The following is a 21,581-nucleotide window of genomic DNA, read 5'->3' on the forward strand; positions in this document are numbered from 1 at the left end:
ATGGAATTAAAAGTAACTGTATTTTTGTTGTGTTTTTTGTGTTTTTAATATCGGGTGTTCCCTCCTCTAGCTCTAATAACCGCCTGCATGCGCTCTGGCATGCTTTGGATGATGTTTCGGATATCCACTTGCTGTATGCTATCCCAAGCGACCAGTGCTGCACTGCGAAGCTGATTTAGAGTATCGGGGCGGTTGGAGTTCGTCTTAATTTTTCTTTTAAGCATGTCCCAGATATGCTCTATTGGATTTAAGTCCGGGCTACGAGCTGGCCACTGTAATTTTCTAATACCGACCTCCTCAAGGTATTCCTCGACACAACGTGCAACGTGCGGAAGAGCGTTATCATGCATTACGAGAAATTCGTTTTCTCCTATGAAGCCTGTGTAAAGCAAAACATGTTCCTGAAGGATTTCTTCAATGTATCGGGCTGCAGTCAAGCGGTTATCGACGATAACCAGCTCTGTGCGAGCGTCGGAACTTATTCCTCCCCAAACCATTATTGAGCCGCCATGAAAACTCTCAGTTTGTGTGGTGGTAATTGGTAAAAATCGCTCTCCTCTTCTTCTCCACACTCTTTCTCGACCGTCTGGAGCACGCAAAGCGATTCTACACTCGTCAGTAAACAGTACTTTAGCCCATTGCTCGTGGGTCCAGTTCACGTGTTCTCTAGCAAATTGAAGTCGGGCTACTCGGTGCTGTCTGAGAAGTAGTGGGCCACGTGCTGGTCTACGGGCTTTTAAATTTACTTCCTCCATTCGTCTTCTCACTGTACGCTCGCTTACATTGACACCCCTCGTGATTTGGAGCCTGTGGCGTATCTCAACCGCTGTAAGGTAGCGATTTCTTAGAATTGCTAACGTTATAAAGCGACCGTCCTGGACAGATGTGCATCTGACGCCGCCACTTTCTGGCCTACGTGAGTAGCGACCTGTCTCCTGATATCGTTTTAGTGCATACTGCATCGAAGAACGTGGTACATTAAGTACTGTAGCGACTTCACGCTGTGTTAACCCTTGGTCGATTAGTGCTACGGCTTGTGCAACCTGTGCTGGTGTTAGTGGCATTTTTATTGCTTTTAAAACACGGCTAGTTATTGAATTCAACACACAATATCACAAAATTGACACAACCGAACGGAAAAGCTTCACAAAACACGATTTTAAAACTTGAACTTATTCGCTTAAATGACCCGATTCGACTAAAACTTAAACTATCGTACAGAATGCACTCAAACATAATGAATTACCCTCTTGAACTATGGGTAAACATTTTTTGTACCCACCTTCATAAGAAATAAACACTAGAAACACTTAAAGCTCTTGTTATCGCAGAATACGCGCTTGGCCAAGATTCCGTGCCGCTGAGTGTATTTGTAGTCTCCTGTCTGTGCCTAATAAACGTATTTTCTTTCTTTCTTACTCGTCAGAGCGCCCGAGCAGAACAACCTGCACTCGATAGACAGCCAGTTCATGGTGGGTCCGTGGGTGATGGTGGCGCCCATACTGTCGCAGGGCGCCGCCACGGTCCGCGCCGAGTTCCCCGGCCCCCATGGATGGTACAACATCCTCGACGGACAGTTCATTGCTAGTGACAAGTCTTATGAGGTCATGGAGAACGAAACTGTTTCGGTTAAGGTATGGTTGGTGTTTTGATTTAGGATAAGTGTGTCTTTAAGTGGAGATGGGAGTGCAATTTTTAACTGAGAGTGCTGTACGTGCGTTCATTTCGATCTCGTTAAACTTAGAACTCTGACAGTCTTAATAGATTTGCGCAAGATAATTAAAATTGCACATTAATAGCCTGTATGCAGTACTATATTTTCTGCAAAAGAGGTTGGTAGGAGTTCGCGGTTTATCCGGAGTTGTGGACAACGTAAACGGTTGCCGGGGCTCCAGCCTAAAGCAGGAGAAGGAACGGGGTGGTTTTTAGTCAGTAAGAGTCTGACACTCCCTCTCGCTTCACCCACGGCGAGGGAAGTCGTCGGATGATTTTTCTCCCTCAAAAAAAGTAGTTCGCAGTTTTTATCTTGGTGGTGACAATGTATACTACTATCAGGCCATCACAAAGCAAATAGCGCATTATATCAATAAAATCAACGTTAATTTTCCTTCATCAGGGCGGAGGTATAATCCCGATGCAGGAGCCGCCGGTACAAGGCCCGGTGACCACGACCAACACGCGAAGCTCTCCGCTACAACTGCTCGTGGTGCCTGATAGAGATAACCAGGCTAGAGGAGAACTCTACTGGGACGATGGTGATAGCCTGAGTGAGTATTTAATTAGAGGCTTGATTTACTTAGTAGTAGGTTTTTAAATTGGTTGATAAACTCTGGAATGGATGGTTAATGTTTGAAGTTATTTACGTTTGCTTTACGTTTAACGAAATTAAACGAAAAAACGCTCTGATTGGCCAGCTGCGCATTCGTTTCAATCACGTTCAACGTAAAAAAATTACGTTTATTGAATAAACTCGTACTAAGCCCTTTGTAAATGAATAGATAGCAATGTGCGGAAATATTGATGAGAGTCAGAAATTAATATATGACTATTGTAGTTAGTTTGTCTAGTAGAGAAATTTTTTTTGTGAATTCATTAAACCTTAATTTTTTTTATAGTAAATCAATGGATATTGATTACATAAACAAGACCTCACTTTAGATTAGTGCCACCTGAGCATAAAACATTAGCCATCATAGAATAAAGATCAAACATGCTACAATTTTTTCTAGTACATTCGTAACTGTTGTTTAGTATTCGATTCTAATTAACTATGTATTTTCTTCCACAGACACCTACGAAGAACAGAAATACAGTCACATAGAATTTACACTAAACATAACGGAGATTCGAAGCACGGTGCAGTGGTGGGGGTACGGCGTGCCATCGCTCAACAAGATCTCAGTTCTAAACCAACCGCCGATCAAGATGGTCGCCATCAACTACCAGCCGTGCGTCAAGCCCTGCGAGTTCACGTACAACACGCAGACTAAGGTACTCCAAATTACTGCTAATCTGTCCCTAGACAAACCTTTCAACGTTAAATGGTATGAAAAGTTAAAGACACCCAGCCCTAATTGGAGAAGTTGGATGGGTAGTAAGAATAATCCTTAAGCTTGAAGTATACTGTAATTTTACGGGGATAATATTTTGGTACTTTGTGTGTGCGGTATGAGGATTTGACTAGTTTCGTTGTGTTGTAAAGGCCTTTCTGATGAGATAGATGGCCCATTAAAAATGGCAAGAATGATGTATAGGGAGTTTTACCAAAAGGAGGTTTTAAAGTAGTAATTTTGTTAGTCCAATTATAATGTCTCTTGTCAGACGGGCTTTTCCAACATGTATAAAGTACAGGCATCGTATGTCAAGGTGTAATGTACCCTTAGGTGTTTTTATAAGGATACTCCGATATAAGTAAGCTGAGATAGTAATGTACAATTTATAAACAATGGTTAATGCAAATACCTAGTCGAAATCCAATCAGGGAATTGGGATTTAGGAAAAGACATGTGTTTTCTAGTTGAATTGAGACTACTTACGTAAGTATTGAGAAAATATGCTAAATATATTTTACATAATATACATTGTATTAAGCCAATTATTCTCATACGAGTGGGCTTAGCTGTATTTAAAGTACACTTAAATTAAACCAGTAATTTCGATAAAAATACGCCATTTTTGCGTGTTTAGTATCCTCTACGTGTCTACTCAAATACATACGTTTGTATGTCTGTACATATTTAACAATACTCTGCTTCGCGAAGCATCTTAAAAATCTCAATTTTATATCATTTGGAAAGCTTAAGAGGCCATGCAAATTAGGTTTTTTAACAAACCTATAAGATTGAATATTGATTGTCAGTTTTTTGTACTCGAAGAGAATCTTAGATGTGGAAAGCAAAGATCTTATGAGAAAAGGCTATTATAAAAAGAGATCGGCTTGTGAATTGCCTAGTGGTAAGCTATGACCCAAAGATTGTAACTCTGATTTAACATTTATATTTTGTAAACTTCTGTACAGCATTATTCTTCCAATGTCATTTATTTTAACAATAATATAATTTTATGTTAACGTGTTAAACATTGTATTCCATGTATAATTGATATTAGTAATAATAATCTCTACTCAAGCTTTTTACCAGACATATTTCTAGTTTGTAAGGTTTTATTGTAACTTTAACATATTCAATACTGTTATATTAACCCTGGGCACAGTCCAATTACGTTAATCTATTGTCTATGATGTTAAAACTATTAAAATCTATTCTATTACTATGTTATGGGTGAAGTTAATATTGTAGGTTTTATGAAAAATTCCAAAATGTGTGTTTACTATTTGTGTTTAGTGTAGAAGTACTTATCACATTTTTCCTAGCTAAATTTTTATTTAAAGTTTCTCTCTCATTATAACTATCTGATTTTGTTATACTCATTTATTTTCATATTAACTGCCGCACTCGAATATTTAATTATTACTTTACCTAATCTTAAGTAACGATTTTGTTCCGAAAACGATTGCTAAGTACTGGGTTAAGTAATCATTATATGACTGAGTACAGCGGTAAGTCTTCTTATTTATGAAATCTACCTTCATTTCAATATTTCGTTAATGTTCTATTTTTAAAAGCCATTGTATTTGACTACATATTGGAATAAGTTTTTTTTATTTACGGTATTATTTAACAGTATCGTGGAAATAAGTATTGTAATTGATATTATAAAAAGGATTCAAAATGCTTCTAATCTACTTCAAAACGATATTATTGTATCAAAAACCAAATGTGTGGGTAAAGTTCAAAATTCAGTACTTAGGATTGATTGTTTACAGAAAATTATGTTTTAAACTATAATAAATTAGTCCTAATATCCTATGTGTACCCTAATATTTTGAATTTATCCACACATTTATCTATAGATAAAGTCTATGTGTATGTCTAGTCATAAGGTATATATTTACACGTAAATAAAAGCTCAAATCGCATTGTATTCAGTGGTACCCAATGTTCAACCACATTATAAATAATATTCTCTATAAAATTGTCCTTCAAAATAATTATGATGTAGATCTGTATGCATTTTTAATTCACAGATCTTTTTGGTCGTATTGTCAATGTAGGTAGTTTTATTTATGTCCATAAGGATTGAGGAGCCACATCAGATTTTTAAAATCTGATTTTACCATTATTTAGCAGCAAGGAAGCTGATTTTGCAGCACGAATTCTAGATTTAGCAGCAAGATATATAACTAGATATATTAATGCAAAAGTGGCTCCTCGATCTAAACGTTTAAATTGAGGAGCCACCTATAACTCGTTAAGTAATAGATGAATATTTTTGAAAATTTTGTATCATTTAGCAGCAATTTTGCATATTTCTACAAATTTCGCTTCTGTGGCGCTAAAATGTAAGAAAATACAATACTTTTAGTATGGCTCCTCTATCTAAATTTAACTACTGGATATGAGCGATCAATTATTATATTCGACATAATGATCATTTAGTAGGTGTTGTGTTTGTTTTTGCAGTATAGGAATAAAATAGTAAAACAGAGTAAATTTTGTAGATGAACGCATTTTCTTTGGCTCCTCAATCCTGACGTTCTAATTAAAATACAGTACTTAGGATTGATTGTTTACAGAAAATTGTTTTAAACTATAATAAATTAGTCCTAATATCCCCTATCTACATGTTAATGGGAGTGCCCTAAAATTTTGAATTTATCCACACATTTATCTATAGATAAAGTCTATGTGTATGTCTAGTCATAAGGTATATATTTACACGTAAATAAAAGCTCAAATCGCATTGTATTCAGTGGTACCCAATGTTCAACCACATTATAAATAATATTCTCTATAAAATTGTCCTTCAAAATAATTATGATGTAGATCTGTATGCATTTTTAATTCACAGATCTTTTTGGTCGTATTGTCAATGTAGGTAGTTTTATTTATATTCAAAAATGTACTAGCACCAATGACAATGTATTACAGCATTTATTTTTATCTGTAAACTTTAATTGGTCTAGTATTTTATAAGGAATTTCACATAGTACACATTTGTTTTGCCATATTTACTAATTTGTGATAGATTTTGTAAATTTTTGTGATAATTATGTTACTTTTTTGGCATACAAAAAGTCATTGTGATAAATATTAATTGCACTATTCGTGTGATTGATGCCAAAGTAGACATGTGTTTACCATTGATTTTTGTAGTTAAGATTGCACGAATAAAAATGATAACGCACAATATTGGTTTGTTGTTTTCATTTAAATCTTAAAATTGTAACAAAATTTGTTATTGCACTAAAATAACACAACATACTATCTCTAGTAACAGTTAATAAATTAAACAAATAAAGATTTTAAATGTACAACTATGCGTCCACACCCTTTTCTTTTTCATCTTTCTCTTTATTTTCAGAATCCATTTCAAGGAATTTATTATATTGTTCTTCTGTCATTAAGTTTTGTATTTCCTCAGCGTTAGTCATTTCTACTTTGAATAACCAGCCTTTGTCATAGTAGTTAGTGTTTATAAGTCCTGGTTTACTTTCTACTTCGACATTCTTTTCCCTGATGATACCACTGATGGGTGAGTATATTTCACTAGCTGCTTTCACACTCTCGAGGGTTCCACATTCTTCTCCTTCATGCACCATAGATTCTGGTTCAGGTAACTGTGCGAAGACGATGTCACCTAGAGATTCTTGTGCGTATTTGCTAATGCCTACAGTTCCAATATCTTTGTCAATTATAACCCATTCATGTCTGTCGGAGAACAATCTTGGCTGTTTAGTACTATATTGTTGGTTGAATTGAGTGCTAGTGTATTTCTGTTTGTTTGCCGACTGCAGTAAGCAATTCTTTGTTATGTATTGTCTTGATAGGTGTAGCACGCATCTTTGGAATGCCATTTTATCTGTAAATGTAAGTACAATAAGTATTAATAGAGGCTTTGCTAGATAAATCGTAAAACAACCTCAACTCATATCTATAAAAGTTATTTGAAATATTCTGATAACATAGTAAACAATTTGATAAGTGAATGTAAACAATGGTAATTATTTAGATAATTTGTTTACATTGTAAATGGGCAAAAGGTCAGCTTATCTTAAAATTTGACATCTATTTCAGACTATTTAAAATAAAGATGAGGTTAATTAAAACTGAATACTTTGCTTCAATATGAAACTGTAAAATTTCGATTTGAAATTTCACAATTATACTAATATTATATATGTGAAAGTTGATTGTTTGGATGTTAATCCGTCAAACACTCTGAAACTACTAAACGGATTTTGATGAAATTTAGTATAGTTACAGACAGGGTATGAGCTGACTAGTAGAATATTTTTTATCTCACTGCAAAGCGGGCGAAGCCGCTGGCATATAATATAGTACACTTTCTTGTACCCGTAGGTACCCGACACTAATATAACTAGAGAAGTTGTGTAAGCTGATTTTTACTTGAATGAAACCTCGATCTTATTCTATAGTTGTAATAACAAACTTATTGTGTGAAAATTATAGGATTTTATTTACCTGGCTAGAACTTGCTTTGGATCTAAAGCTTGTAAAATATTGTTCTGGCTGTTATATTTAACAACCGGCTGTCTGACTCAAGTATCTACTAAGATGTTAAGGTTATATTTTAAATATTTGAGAAATTATAAATGAATAAGAAATGAAATTGTGTAAACAGATGTACGTTAATTTTTATTCACAATTTTAAAACAAAAATGATTTTATATTATTTTTTTGATAAGATTTTTGTATTTTTCGGGAAACAGACAAATTGACAATCTGTCACAATTCCAGAATCAGAATTGACGTTTATTTGATTAGGTTTACTTTTTTCAATGATTTTAACAAAAATGCTAATTTAAATTGCATGCAAAGAAATAGTTGACGTATTTTTATGTAAATAACTGCTATTTGTGCACAGGAAATAGGTTTATTAATTGTTTCTGTTTAAAATTTTATTGTGTATTTCTAAATTACAAAAATATTTCTGAACGATTTTCTTGTTGCCAGTAAAATGGTAAGTGATCACTTGATCATTAACTAATTTGGTAAACAACGAGTTTATCAGGAACAATAATTACTTGCATCGTATAAAAGATCCCCGTTTTTTGATTCTTCAACAGCACCCATCAGACAAATTAAGTGGCGTTTATTTTATTTTAGAGACCACCAGTCTTTTTTCTACATTCAAGGCAACACTGCAGCTGTCAAATGATCACAAATTATACGTCACACAAACGTCATTATTCGCTTAGCCATGAGTGAAAGATGTCAAACGAAGCTTTCAGAGAAATTTGATAATAAAAATTATATTATTTATTTCGGTATTCTATGTACGTCGATCGCAGTTTTATATTTTTACAGGTAGTATTAATACTTTTCAATTTATTTGTGTACTCTGTGAGTTATATTGCAATGTTTGTTAACTTTATTTTCAGATTTCACTTTGCCACAATAGCATTTAGCTATGTGTTGGGATGTCTGGCTTGTTATTACGGGCTCAACTCGAGTATTTTACACGATTATATTGAAAAGTTAAAGTGCCATTTCGTCGGTGAGACGAGGAAGGATGAGGGGAAAGCGCCTGTCAAAGTGAGTGAACATACCTTTTGTTTACTGTTTACTTGTTTCTACTAGGAAACTCGTTATTCACTATTGAGGTCATGTACGCCTCCTTGTTCATCATTTTAAATGTTTGATAAGCAATTATCTTGAAAACAATTATTGGAAGCTAACAAGAAAACAACTAACTATTGTTTTATATTTTCTTTGAAGTTATGGAACTTTATTGATCGTAGTTATTGACTTATTAATTGATTAAGTCGTTGCTCGGTGTCTGTTTTCTAGTAGTATATCAAGTAATGTATTAAGTATGTAGGTGAAGCATAAAACTAGTACTATCTTCTAACTTTCTCAGTTAATCTGCTTATCAGTTAACTATCTAGCTAGACCTTATCTATAAGTATCTGTGTACAGATAGAAGCCAGTTTAAAGATACTGGTTACTGTAGAAGTAGTGCAAAATACAGTAGGGAGAAAAACTCAGAGCCACTGGCATTTTTTTCTTTGTATAATTCTAAAAAAATTATTTGCTTTAAAACTAAATGCTTTTAAAGTTTATTAAATGACCTTTCATATAACATAACCAGTATTTTCTTAATGAAAATACTTGTTTCAGAAAATATTTATCAAGTAAATGTAAAAGTAAAAATGCTAGAGGTTCTGTTTCTTTGCTCCCAAGTGTAGTTTAAGGACCTTTAGCATAAGACACAGATAACTTTGGTCTGAGTCACAATATTATTTTAGTTATTCAAAGTAATTAATTGGAAATGTCTTTCAGTCTGTTACAATACAAAGGACCTATAATAGTTTGTTTTGAGAACAAGTTAACTATAATAGTTTTTATTTAATAACATAACATGTGCCTTGCAGTCAGTTGTTTAAAAGTACTTATAATTACTTTTGGTAGGTTGTAGGTCTAAGCACTTGTTTCACAATGTCTGGATAGCCGCTATGTATCAGATAACTTTGAATTAAGAATGTAATTTGTATGCACTATCTGTCACATAAGTTTATCAGGCACTTATATGAAGGTGTTGAAACAGGTGCTAAGTATACTATCAATATACCTACTATAATATATTGTTTTACAACACATATCTGATTTTTAATAACAATAACATTATCTACATAATATGTGAAAGATTAGATAGCTGGTATGGCATTCTTCTCTATGGCCAAATTCATTAACATTAAATGCAGCAGTAGCTAAAAGATGAATATCTAGGTAAGATAATACAATGATAAATGTAATGAATAGGACAATAAATAAAAATGTTGAAAAGTTACATGACCCCTTTGTGGTAAGCAAAATTATTTAAACAATTTTTTAAATTGTATTATAACTTCCATGAGACATACTAAATTATTTAATATAGTTTTTCGGCTTAGTCACATCATAACTATTTGAGTTGGATCTCGTTTAGTTTCAAGCCATGTTAGAGGCTCATATTCACGAGCTGTATTCTGCGACATTTGTATGCAGCAACTGTTTGCTGCTACTGATAAATTAATGCTGCATTTTTTTAAATACATTAACAAACAAGGATATTTTACCCACAAGCCATTGAATAACTTCTACTAATAATAAAACATACATAACTTCACGCCTGTCTCCCATGGGGGTAGGCAGAGACAATGGACCGCCATATTCGTTATACTTTCCTCACATTCATCATTCATCTCAAAATACAGTATTATTCAATTGAATGCTTAACACCATGAGTCATAATTTCTTGAATAAATCGTAATTGACAGTTTCTTGAAATTACGAGGGGGAGGTATGACTCATGTCATATTCGAATTATTGAAACATCTTATTAGTCACTACCAAGTTTGTTTATTTTACATGACTAATCCTATTTTGGTTATTCTTAAGACTTTTGACTACCTATAGAAAATAGAATAGCATTTGTTTTTCTATTTGTTTCATTGACTATGAGGTTTGACTTGCTTACTATGTTATATTATGTGTTATAAAGTGATTGGACAACTAATATAATAATGACTGTACAAACTCTCTTCAGCACGGTTTTACCTACTCTGCTCGGCTCCTGTTGGTCATAGTGTAATGTGTTATAGCCTATAGACTTCATCAATAAATGCGCTATCCAACACAAAAATAATCATTAAAATCGGACCAGTAGTTTCGGAGATTAGCGCGTTCAAACAAACTCTTCAACTTCATATTGATATTAGTATAGATTACATATTTAATTTTCAGTGTATGACAACATTATAATGTTTTCTTTGGAGTTTTCCTAATTTAATAGTAATTTACTTGTATTTGCAGGGTTGCGAGACGTGTGGGTCGAAGGACTGTGAAAGACATGACTCCAGTGTGGGCACGGACCCCTGGGTGGGGTTACAAATACACAAACAGTTGGATCAAGCGATAGAGGATGTGAGTACTTTTAGATAATTTTATTTGAAGATGTTGTAATCGTATTCAGATAACAGTTCTTTAAATATTTATTTACTCTAATGTAATGTCATTACCAGAAAGTGACTTAAGTCCAAGTCGAAAGACGTTTTGGTTTTTTAATGACATTTATCAGTTTATGCCTCGCTTCGAGAAAATTACTAGCTACCCAAAACATATTAAGACGACGATCGAGAGCCTTAAAACTAGTTAACCTCATACTAGTTTTGTGTATGATTGAATTTACACTACCTTTAATATCAATGTGCCTTCAGTCCCAAGTTAAAAAAAAAACACCGAAATTGATTTAAAACTAACAATCTTCACCGTACCGTTCTTTGAATTGTAGCTTTCAGCAACACTTGTTTTTTATTTGAGGGGGAAAATCATCTAATGACTTCTCCTGTCTCTTGCGAGGTGAAAGGGAGTGTCATGCAGACTCTTACTCACTAAAAACCAACCCGTTCCTACTCCTGCTTTTCGAACCGGAGCCCCGGTAAACCCGCTAAATAGTCCGCAGCTCCAATCTCAGCATCGCTAGACTTACCTAACATGATTTCAACATCCAAATTTCAAATGCAACCACGCGCTACTAAGAATCTAGTATTATTTAACTCTAAAGACTAACTATGAAGGTCAAGTTGAATTAAATAGTAGATAAGCGAAACAATAGCGAGTCCAAACCAAAACAATTGAGTGCGAGCAGGTGAGGTCATCTCTAATTCTGAATGCGATGACACTTGCTTGTAATGAAATGTAATGATGGATTATGTAATTTGTGAAGTGGAGATTCATTCCTCAAATTTTTTAAGAGATTGATATTGAGTTAATAAGAATATGCAGAATATAAATAGGTAACTGTTTCTTACGAGATTACTCGACTAGTTTCAAGCTATCGCAAGGGCCCATAAATATGAGTGGCATGCCTGTCAATCGACGCGGCGAGTGTTGCGCACATTTACAAGTTTTTTTTTATTTTATGTACCTTACGATATTTCTATTACGAGAGTAAAAACTCTTTAATAATTATATTGGAAAGTGAATTTACTGAAAGAATACTTACTATGTACTCTTTCAGCAAGTTATATAATAGTTATTTTAAAATAACACGGTTTATGTAACAGCGACGTTTCTATACTTTAATATTTCCTTTGAAACGAATGACCGTGCATAATATGGCTATCAGAATAATGTATTGTAATATTCATAGTTACACTCGAACAAACTAAAGTATATTGTTGACATCATATTCACGGTAGAAATTACCGCGCTATTATAAACATTTTAGAAAGAAACTGACATTCTATCGCGGGACGATCTTCGGCTATCGCCAGTGGTTCTGTAAAGCGAGCAAGGGTAGCTCGCCGCCGTGCCGATTGTGATGAGGGACGGAGCTATACAACATACATAGCGCGCGCCTCAAACAGCCATTAGACCACCACAGATGGGGCTCCGTCAGACCACTACAGATGGGACTCAGTAGGGCTGATATCTGATCCGGAGCTGCGGACTACATAAACTTAATGATTATCGCCCTAAAAAAAAGACCGAGTGACTGACAGACTGACAAATAATGCACAGACGAAACTACTGGATTTAGAAAACCACCGAGCTAGTACTTCTTTCTTGCACTTAGCATTCAACCAGTTAGAGTCATTGAGCTAGATATTTATAAACTTACTAGCTACTTCCGCGCGGCTTCACCCGCTCTGCTTGGCTCCTATTGGTCATAACGTGATGTTTCATAGCCTATAGGCTATGATCACGCATTTATCGAGGAAGGCTATATTCATAAAGGCTTCCTCGATAAATGCAGTATCAACACAATTATTCAAATCGGACCAGTAGTTCTGAAGATTAGCGCGTTCAAACAAACAAACAAACAAACTCTTCAGCTTTATAATATTAGTATAGATTATAAAAAAAAATCTGCTCTCAGCATTCAACCCAAAAGAAAACCTGTCAGACAAAAATTCACTGAGAAGCAGTTCTATTACAATATCCCCATTTCAGTTTCTCCCAACTTTTGTCTAAAACTAACCCCTTTTGTTCGTCTATTCCAGTTCTACAACACGATCCTGGATCAGTTTATAAACTCGTGGTACAGTAAGGTGACGCTGCAGCCGTTCTTCGTGGACGAGCTGCGGTACCAGCTGAGATATGCCTCCGCTTGTTTGCTGCAGAGAGCTGTTAAGGTAAGCTATTCAATTCATTCACTGTAATAAAATTATTACGTGTAATAAACTTTATTAAATATCATTTAGGACAATTAGTTAAACGCTATCAGTTTGGTTTACCTCTTCGTTTACATTCACTGCCACCTATTTGAATAGGATTTGTTTTTAAATACAGTAGAACATAAGAAACCAACTCTAGTCCTTTTATTTTTATAATAACTATCGTGAGAATCACGGTTTACCTAGTCACGTAGGTACATTAATAGAGAAAAGCTCTATTAGTTTCGAGTCACGGAGAGACTCTTCATCGCGCAGTCTACTTTCAAGCCTCAAGTTGTTTTTATGTAAAAACTATCATTAGAACTTGAGACGGGATATTTACCATGTTTATTTATGTCTATGAGATTACGATATTTCGGCACTGTTGCAAGCACCATGATCACGGATGAACTCAATTCATGATGATAGTGTTAGTGACCATGTCAGTTTAAAAACTTTATGTAATAAAAATAAATAAATTAAAAAAATTAAAAAACCCGACTGCATAAAAAACACTTTAAATAAAAACTGAAAAGTAAAAAACAAGCTTAGTCTAAAAGTGTAGATAGCAATGCTATTAGACCCATTAAATAAACTAGACTAAAATCATTCAATATGGGTCCCGACTGTTGCACTCAATTATGTTTCGCATAAGATTATTATTTTTTGTGTATTGATTATGAAATTATTTAATTTTGTGGTAATAGCATTGCTATCTACACTTTTAGACTAAGCTTGTTTTTTACTTTTCAGTTTTTATTTAAAGTGTTTTTTATGCAGTCGGGTTTTTTAATTTTTTTAATTAATTTATTTTTATTTAACACTTTTTAGTTAGTTATAATACGGCTATGTGTTTCTCAAGATTTCACCCGCGACACGAAACGACAGTTCAGAAACCGCTAGTCAATCGCGTCGCGTAGTACCTATACGAGTATTTAGTTTGGATAATAAAGAACCTAATTGCACATAGTATTTTTTTTTCTATATATCAGTGATATACCATTTTGGAATCCTCATGATGAGCTCTTTAATTTGATACCCATATTGTAGCAAATTTTTTTTTTTACTTCTATCTAGGGCGCCTCACGGCCGCCATGTTGGTTTTTTTTTACGTCACATATCTAAGAACACTTGGGTAATTAAGACGAATCTAACGATGCCCTGATTGTCGAAATCCATCAAGCCGTTTCGAAGAAATGAGGTAATAAAGAATATTAGGCTCATACATACAAGATACGCGCGAAAAACATAACCCTTCCTTGGCAGTCGGGTAAAAAGGCAAATCTATATGTATTTTTAAATCTTTTTTCTATTTTAATGTCTAAATCTTCTCTTCCAGATAAACTACGCAAAATTCATAACGTCCCGGTTAGTACCGTGCGCGTTACGTCACTACTCAGTATGCGCGTCACGTCCGGGGGTGGCGCTGGATTCCAAGATGGCGCTCCATCCGGCCGCCGCCAATAGGAACGCAGAGCTAAAGTATTTAAGATGTATCACGAACGCCATAATGCCGTATTTATTGAAGAATAATGAGTTGCAGAATTCGTGAGTATTTTATCACTTACTTACATATTTATTTTACAGTTTATAGTTGGGCCATTACAAACGTGCGAACTATCTTAAGTAATTTTTATCAGATCTCTCGCTCACACTTATGCGAGTTGTATAGCATTGTCGCATTCCTTTGACGTGACAGTTCGCACGTTTGTAATTACCCAAGTATAAATCATAGATTAGAATAGGACTGGTAACTTTTCTTATACTAATCCACCTTTGGATACCACCTCTGTATAACTTATACTATTTAAATTACATCAAAATGTTTCACGGTCCTTTAGCCATATTCTTTAAATCTTTCCTAAGTGTAGACAGCAGATACCCGTAAATAAGAAAAAGCAAGTAACTCCATGATTACTCTTTAAATAGTAATTTAAAAAGTCTTTATTGATAGCACAGGTCGTTACACACTCGTTTAGCCAGCTGTAGCCTTATTAGCACACTTATATTACCTTTACAAGGTGCAAATTATCACTGCTTAGTAGCTGCGAGTGGTTACAATGTGATAATTGCATTCAAAATCTCTATATCTTTTTGTGAATAGTAGTTTATTGCATTTTATACCTTATGTTTATATGAGTAAGGTGCAATTTACATTTAGTATGTTTGTAAGTTAGGTTTTGATGTGACTTTTTAAACGATATAGTCGATACACTTTTATATAATTTAGTACTAAAAGGTGCCATGACTGCACGGTTGCTGTGGTGGCTGGGCAACTAGCTGCCGCGCAACGGGTAGCGGGTTCGATTCCCGCATGGAGCAATTTACTAGACAACATATACTAGATTAATCTGAAATCAACAACTTATTTGTTCTAGTCTACAACAAAGTCGAGTTCGATACAAAGAAAAATCGACTTTAACACCCTTTATCTAAAGTTGACATTCCCTTGTTCCAGTACATTTCGCGTGTAAAGAAAACTCAACTTTAACCTCTTTATCTAAAGTTCACATTCCCTTGTTCCAGTGTGTTTCGCGTGTTAATAAGAGAGATATTCGCGGGTTGGGTGCTATTGTCTCTAACAGACGTACTAGCCGAGCCTTATATACTGAACACTCTCATTATATTAGCCACGGGAGACGAAACTATGGCACAGTTGCCTACTACGCCTAATTATAAGGTAAGATTAATTTACTAAGCTACTTTTTATATTTTGTGTAGTTGAAATTACATTTTCACAGAGACTGGGTAGCAAAGCAATGCTCTCTAATAAACTTGGGCTTTTAATCACCTTCCACCAGAGATGTGCCATGCTACGTTACTGTGAATGCGTTTGGCTTCTACCAATCATATTCTTTGGTACAAATAGAAGAACGAACGAAAACAAACTCAACAAAAATACGTACTATGTATGGTTTCCCTACTAAACCTATCATCATATGCTCGAGCTGCACATCTTTCTCGCACAGCTACATAGCTAAGTATCTGTGGAAACGGTCACATAGTTTACAGCTTAGCTCTTACATCTTCCTAGCATGACTACATAGCACATCTCTGGTGGAAAAACACCCGTATTGTCCATATACCTGGGATGCGCTGGACTTGTAATGTTTCGGTGTTTTCATGATTATATCTAATTTACCTAAAATCTCCTGGTTTTGGGAGTTTTGTACCTATCAATAAAAATACATTAATCAATTTTTACAGGTAGAATTCCTAGAAACGTTCGTCCGTCAGACGGAGTCGATGTACAGCCAGCGCTGCAGGCTGCTGCGGCTGGAGCTGGACCTGGTCATCGGCGAGCAGGAGCTGCTGTACGCCTTCATGCAGTACATGAAGACCACCAGCCATCTGCATCTGCTGCAGTTCTATAATGACATTAGTGAGTCTTTATTACGCGACGTCTTGCGCGAGCGATTTAGACGCGAAGGCGATGCCGTGCGGCGCGAAAACAGCAAACTGTCATAATCTGTTGATGTGGGCTACGTCACCAATCGGAGTGGGATGCGGTGAACGATCAACTCGCTTGGTCACACCACATCGCGTTTAATTCGCGTGTCACCGCACCGCTTCGCGTTCGCTTCTAGATCGCTCACACAAGACGTCGCGTTAAAAAGATTGTATTATAAGCATCTAAAATTAACTTTGTGAAGTTGACAGTCGATAACTGAGAGTTTCGGGCGTGATTCCTAAACCCAATCCTTCTCCCGATCCCCAATTCTCAAATATCCAATCTATTTGTAACTCCTCTATTGTTGTATATTTCCAAGGGAGTGGCCGATGGCGTACCATCAGATAATCCGTCTTATCGTTTTTCGCCTTATTTCATAAAAAATACATGAATGTGATGAAAGCTATCGCTAAGCTATTAAGCTGTATAGCTAACAATTATCATAAACGAGTATCTACCACCGATTAGGACAAAGACTTGCGTTTTACCATATATAAACTATTTATAATTAATGAATCCCACCTTATATTATTACAGAATCATTCCAAACCAAGATCCTGAACCCCGAGCTGACGAGTTCGGAGGAGGAGTCCCTGCAGGCGGCGGCGCGCGCCATGTACTCCACGTACCTGGCGGCCGGGACTCCGCCGCTCGCCGCCGACCTCGCCGCCGAGCTGCAGGCCTTGATGCTGCAGGATAATAGTATTAACAAGTATGTAGTCTACAACAAAAACAACTACAAATTACCTATATTATTCTTTAATACTAACTTTTCTTTTTGCCCCATAAATATCTGTGTAAAGTCTGCACGTTATTTTTTAGTTTATGTCAGTATTGCTAGTCAGCGTAGTCCGTTATTTTTTCGTTTTTTTTTTTTAATTTTGACGTTTAAAAGTACTCTATTGTAGCCGTTATTGGGAAAATAACTTCACTGTTTCATTGTTTATAGGGCAAACGGAATGGTAAACAGTCAGTGACTTCCATAGATGAGTAGATGGTTCACAAGTGCGTTAAAGACCTTTTTTTATCGGTATTCTTAAGCGCTGTTTCACTCCGGTTGAACCGGCCACTTTGAACAGAAGCATAACTCTTCCACGTAAATAAACTTACTATATTGGACCTAGTTGGTCCAATAGTATTTTTGTCCTAAATAATGGGAGATATTACGGATACTCTATGTCGATCTCTAGTCTAAACTCTTTTAATAGTTTAACTAAAGCTTAACAAATGTACCTTTGTCTTCAGATTCCAAACCAGTCGAGCGCTGTACCAGGCGGCGCGACAATCTCATTCTTTATTAGAAAAAATATGGCTGCCTAAGTTTCTGCATAGTGAAGAGGTAAGTAACGATTAAAATTATCTTCTGGCTGAAATAACTTGAGATTTGTTAAATATCTCCATAGTAAAATATGTTTATAATTGTCATTATGTTTCACAGTTTTACAAATTACTTATCGGGAGCAGATTGCCTACGGGGTATCAGAAGCAAATGGTCAAAAAGTAAGTTGAATTTAATTTTATTTATAGCAAAAATGGTTGTTAAATTTCTCTGTTTAAACTTATTGAATTAGACTTTTACTTTGTGACGACATATGACAAGTGATAGATGACAGAAGTCTAATCATAAATATAGTAAAATTCAGTCTAATCATAAATATAGACCGTTCTTGAAGGCGGTCTCCGTTTGGGGTGACGCCAACTTGTTCAGGTTCAACGCTACCAAAATCCAGGCGGGTCTATTCTCTGCCAAACGGAGTCACTTTCCGAAATGTATCCGCTCCAATATCTCAAAGAAACCTTAAAAAATACTTTATAATTATTTAAAAAAACATTTTAGATCCTGGATATTTATGTTAATTTTTTTCTTCTAGACCCCACGAGAGACTTCTCAACCAAGCTTTAAAGTTAGGGCATCGTTTGAAAGGTGCCCTGAAGCCCCAGACGGTCGACGGGCAAGTCCTGGATTGTTACACAAACTGTGATGAGTCGGAGGGCGATGGAGTGGACAATATGGACATATTGAAGTATTTGGATAATCTGGCCGTTGAGGAGTCGCTGAGAGGACACGATCTGAGCACTTATAAGGTCGTGTTGACTAATGTTGAGACTAAGTTGGTGAGTATTAGTTTAAATATTATACAAACCTAAACAGTTACCACAATAAATATTATACAAACCTAAACAGGTTTGTATAATATTTATTGTGGTGTGGTGTTGGGTATATTGATTTGTGTGAACACAAATGTGTACTTAATTACGTCTCTAGACAAAGCAAAGAGTTAGATTTGAGTAGAGTTTTAATGAATTTATTGGACTGCGTAAAATGGCAATAGAATGATACAGGTTAGTCGGTTACCATAAACCTTTCATCATTCATGTCATTTTCTTTCACATTGATGAAGATTGATCACAGTTTTTGACACAAACTTCATACAAATGATGTCAGAAATCGATCATTTTAACCTACATCAAAAGAAGAGCTTCGGGACCATCCATAAATTACATCACACGTTAAGGAGGGGGAAGGGGTCGACGAAGTGTGACTTTATGTGACAAGGGGGCGGGAGGGGTCTGAAATTTTGTGACGTCACATTTCAATTATTATAATCTAACTGTTAAAACACGAACTTGAAACTATTATCTAAAAACTCTTATCTAGAAAATCTAGATGTAAAATTATAAAATGTGACGTCACACTAGAGAGGGTCTCACAAATGTGATCAACTGTGACAAGGACGGGGGAGGGGGTCAAAAATAATGAAATTCGTGTGTCGTAATTTATGGATGGCCCCTTCTCAGTTTGACCTGTATGTACGTACTTATGTGCGTGATTATCTCGAGTTTGGTTGAACCGATTTTGATGTGGTTTTCAGAATAGTATTTTTGGTTTTTAGCATAGTATTAATGGGTTGGCGTTTAATCGCTATCTATCAAACATTTTGGATTGAGATTAATTGCGCCGTAAAGCTTATCTTATAGAGTAGACATATCCCTCTTAGTAATATGTCTGGTCGTACCCTGTAGCAAGTCCCCCCTCGTCGCGGCGCGGTGCGCGTGTTCACGGTGACGGTGCACCGCGCGGGGGGCGTGGACGGGGCGGCCCCCGCCGAGCTGTGGGCGCTGCAGCGCTCGGAGCACGACTTCCACCTGTTGAGGAGCAAGCTGCACGAGTTCCACGGGGACGCGCTGCTGCACGACCTCTCGCTGCCTTCGCGCAGGTATGGATTTCTGAAATACATTATCAAGGCAATCTTTTCTTCTCCTCTAATAATATCTTCTGATTTATTTCGTTGCGGGATCCAAGACAGTCATTCATGTCCCTGGGACGCGCCGGACTTCAATGTTCCGGTGTTTTCATGGTTATATCTACTGTAGATCCTGGCTTACAGGAGTTGCAGCGGTATGGGAGGTTGTGGCGGGCTTGTCCCAATCCAAATATCAAGGCTAAACCTGTTCAGTTTAGTTTGTGTTATTTGATTCCCCAACAACCATAAATTCCTATCCCCCAAAAGGCTTGCAACACACTTGTAACGCCTCTGGTGTTTCGGCGGCGATTGCTTACCATTAGGTGACAACAAGTCTGTTCGTTTACCGACTTACACCAAAAAGAATCAAACTTTGTTATGTTTAAAAACTGTCCACTAGTGTCCAAACCACCTACTTTATGGAAATTATGACTAAAGCCACTCACGTTTGCATGCCACATACTTTTGTTTAGCAGTATACTTAATCTTACTGATATTGTCTCTTACCATCGTATAGTCCAAAATTCAAATAACTCCAGAACTAAAACCACATCTTTCCTCCTTTACAGAGACAACAGTCCCCTAGAAACTCTACGGTATAAATACGAGGACTTCCTCCAGAGACTACTGCAGAAGAGTCTCCTCCAAACCAGTGAATTACTTCGGATATTCCTCACAGAAGACGGAGACTTCTCAATAGTAGTCCAAGCGTCCACGTTGAATGCGACCAGCTCGGACCTGGGCAATATTTACCAAAGTGTTGCTTTGAGGCTGAGGAAGGAGAAAGGACAACATTTGGAGAGTTTTCTCAGGAATCTGCTGGTGTCTTCTGATATTGAGCGGTATCAGGCTTTGTGAGTATTTTTTATATTATATTATGGTGATTGGTTTTAAGGAGTTTTTGGTTTGAGCAGGTGTATTTGTGCTGTTGAATGCTGCAGGATGAATTAATAACGAATACGTAATTTCGGTATTATGCTTCATGACGTTTAGTATGAGTTTGATTTACGTTTAAAGTAATCGAATCGATCGAAAGTAATCGTTTGGTTGGTTTATTCGTGCCGGCCAATCAGAGCGCCGAACGGGCTTTCGTTTCGATTACGTTAAACGTAAATCAAACTTATACTAAGGGTATAGGAAATAGAGATTATTTCATTACAACATACATGCCATACTTATCCGTTAAAATAACCCGTTTCACATTAAATCAACGAAATGAAACAAACACAGTCAACAAAGGCTACTCTCACATAATTAAGATTAGATTTTTCTCAATTGAATGTATTTTATTCAAATCGCCAGTTTATCACAGAAGCAACCTGATCCCGTCCCTTCTGTCTCCAGGAAGCATGGAACAGCTCGTGACGTGGAGGAAGCACAAGAGATGAGTGAGGATGTGGCAGTAGAAGTCCAGTACAAACGACAGCGCCGCGTCCGCAACATTCATGCATCCGTGTTCCAGAATAACTTCGATGTTGAACCTACGTTCAGTAATGTTGATAAAGAGTATCAGACGTGTGTTGTTGGGTTTACGCAGTGTCTTATGTATTTGTGTGAGTATACACAAAAATACTTAAATATTATGTTCCTTACAGATTTTTTAACCAAAAATTAAGTATAAATCATGGTTTACTCACGTAAATTCATAGAGAAAAGCTGTACT

At 36.1% G+C, this 21,581-nt stretch overlaps 2 protein-coding genes across 2 annotated transcripts in view; one reads left to right on the top strand and one right to left on the bottom strand.

The window, feature by feature from the left end:
• The window catches only part of LOC118272939 (uncharacterized), a 50,018-nt gene that overhangs the window by 26,217 nt on the left and 2,220 nt on the right, over positions 1 to 21,581 (top strand). The window contains exons 18-33 of the mRNA XM_050693377.1: positions 1,427 to 1,634; positions 2,117 to 2,267; positions 2,789 to 2,991; positions 8,432 to 8,443; positions 10,887 to 10,988; positions 13,070 to 13,201; positions 14,562 to 14,770; positions 15,749 to 15,902; positions 16,430 to 16,604; positions 17,211 to 17,385; positions 17,919 to 18,012; positions 18,112 to 18,173; positions 18,545 to 18,788; positions 19,698 to 19,891; positions 20,488 to 20,772; positions 21,221 to 21,471. Coding sequence (XP_050549334.1) covers positions 1,427 to 1,634; positions 2,117 to 2,267; positions 2,789 to 2,991; positions 8,432 to 8,443; positions 10,887 to 10,988; positions 13,070 to 13,201; positions 14,562 to 14,770; positions 15,749 to 15,902; positions 16,430 to 16,604; positions 17,211 to 17,385; positions 17,919 to 18,012; positions 18,112 to 18,173; positions 18,545 to 18,788; positions 19,698 to 19,891; positions 20,488 to 20,772; positions 21,221 to 21,471 — 2,651 coding nt within the window. The remainder of the gene's footprint in view (positions 1 to 1,426; positions 1,635 to 2,116; positions 2,268 to 2,788; positions 2,992 to 8,431; positions 8,444 to 10,886; positions 10,989 to 13,069; positions 13,202 to 14,561; positions 14,771 to 15,748; positions 15,903 to 16,429; positions 16,605 to 17,210; positions 17,386 to 17,918; positions 18,013 to 18,111; positions 18,174 to 18,544; positions 18,789 to 19,697; positions 19,892 to 20,487; positions 20,773 to 21,220; positions 21,472 to 21,581) is intronic.
• On the bottom strand, positions 6,250 to 7,831 carry LOC118272938 (glycine cleavage system H protein, mitochondrial). Its single transcript, XM_035589678.2, has 2 exons — positions 7,545 to 7,831; positions 6,250 to 6,921 (listed from the first exon to the last, which is right to left on the bottom strand). The coding sequence occupies exon 2, from the start codon at positions 6,914 to 6,916 to the stop codon at positions 6,377 to 6,379; it is 540 nt and encodes a 179-aa protein (XP_035445571.1). The 5' UTR covers positions 6,917 to 6,921; positions 7,545 to 7,831; the 3' UTR covers positions 6,250 to 6,376.

Source organism: Spodoptera frugiperda, chromosome 4 (assembly GCF_023101765.2).
Source record: "Spodoptera frugiperda isolate SF20-4 chromosome 4, AGI-APGP_CSIRO_Sfru_2.0, whole genome shotgun sequence".
NCBI classification, from domain to species: domain Eukaryota; kingdom Metazoa; phylum Arthropoda; class Insecta; order Lepidoptera; family Noctuidae; genus Spodoptera; species Spodoptera frugiperda.

Bases quoted from the DNA above. Each gene is read 5' to 3' on its own strand.
- LOC118272938 (XM_035589678.2), bottom strand. From the start codon at position 6,916: ATGGCATTCCAAAGATGCGTGCTACACCTATCAAGACAATACATAACA.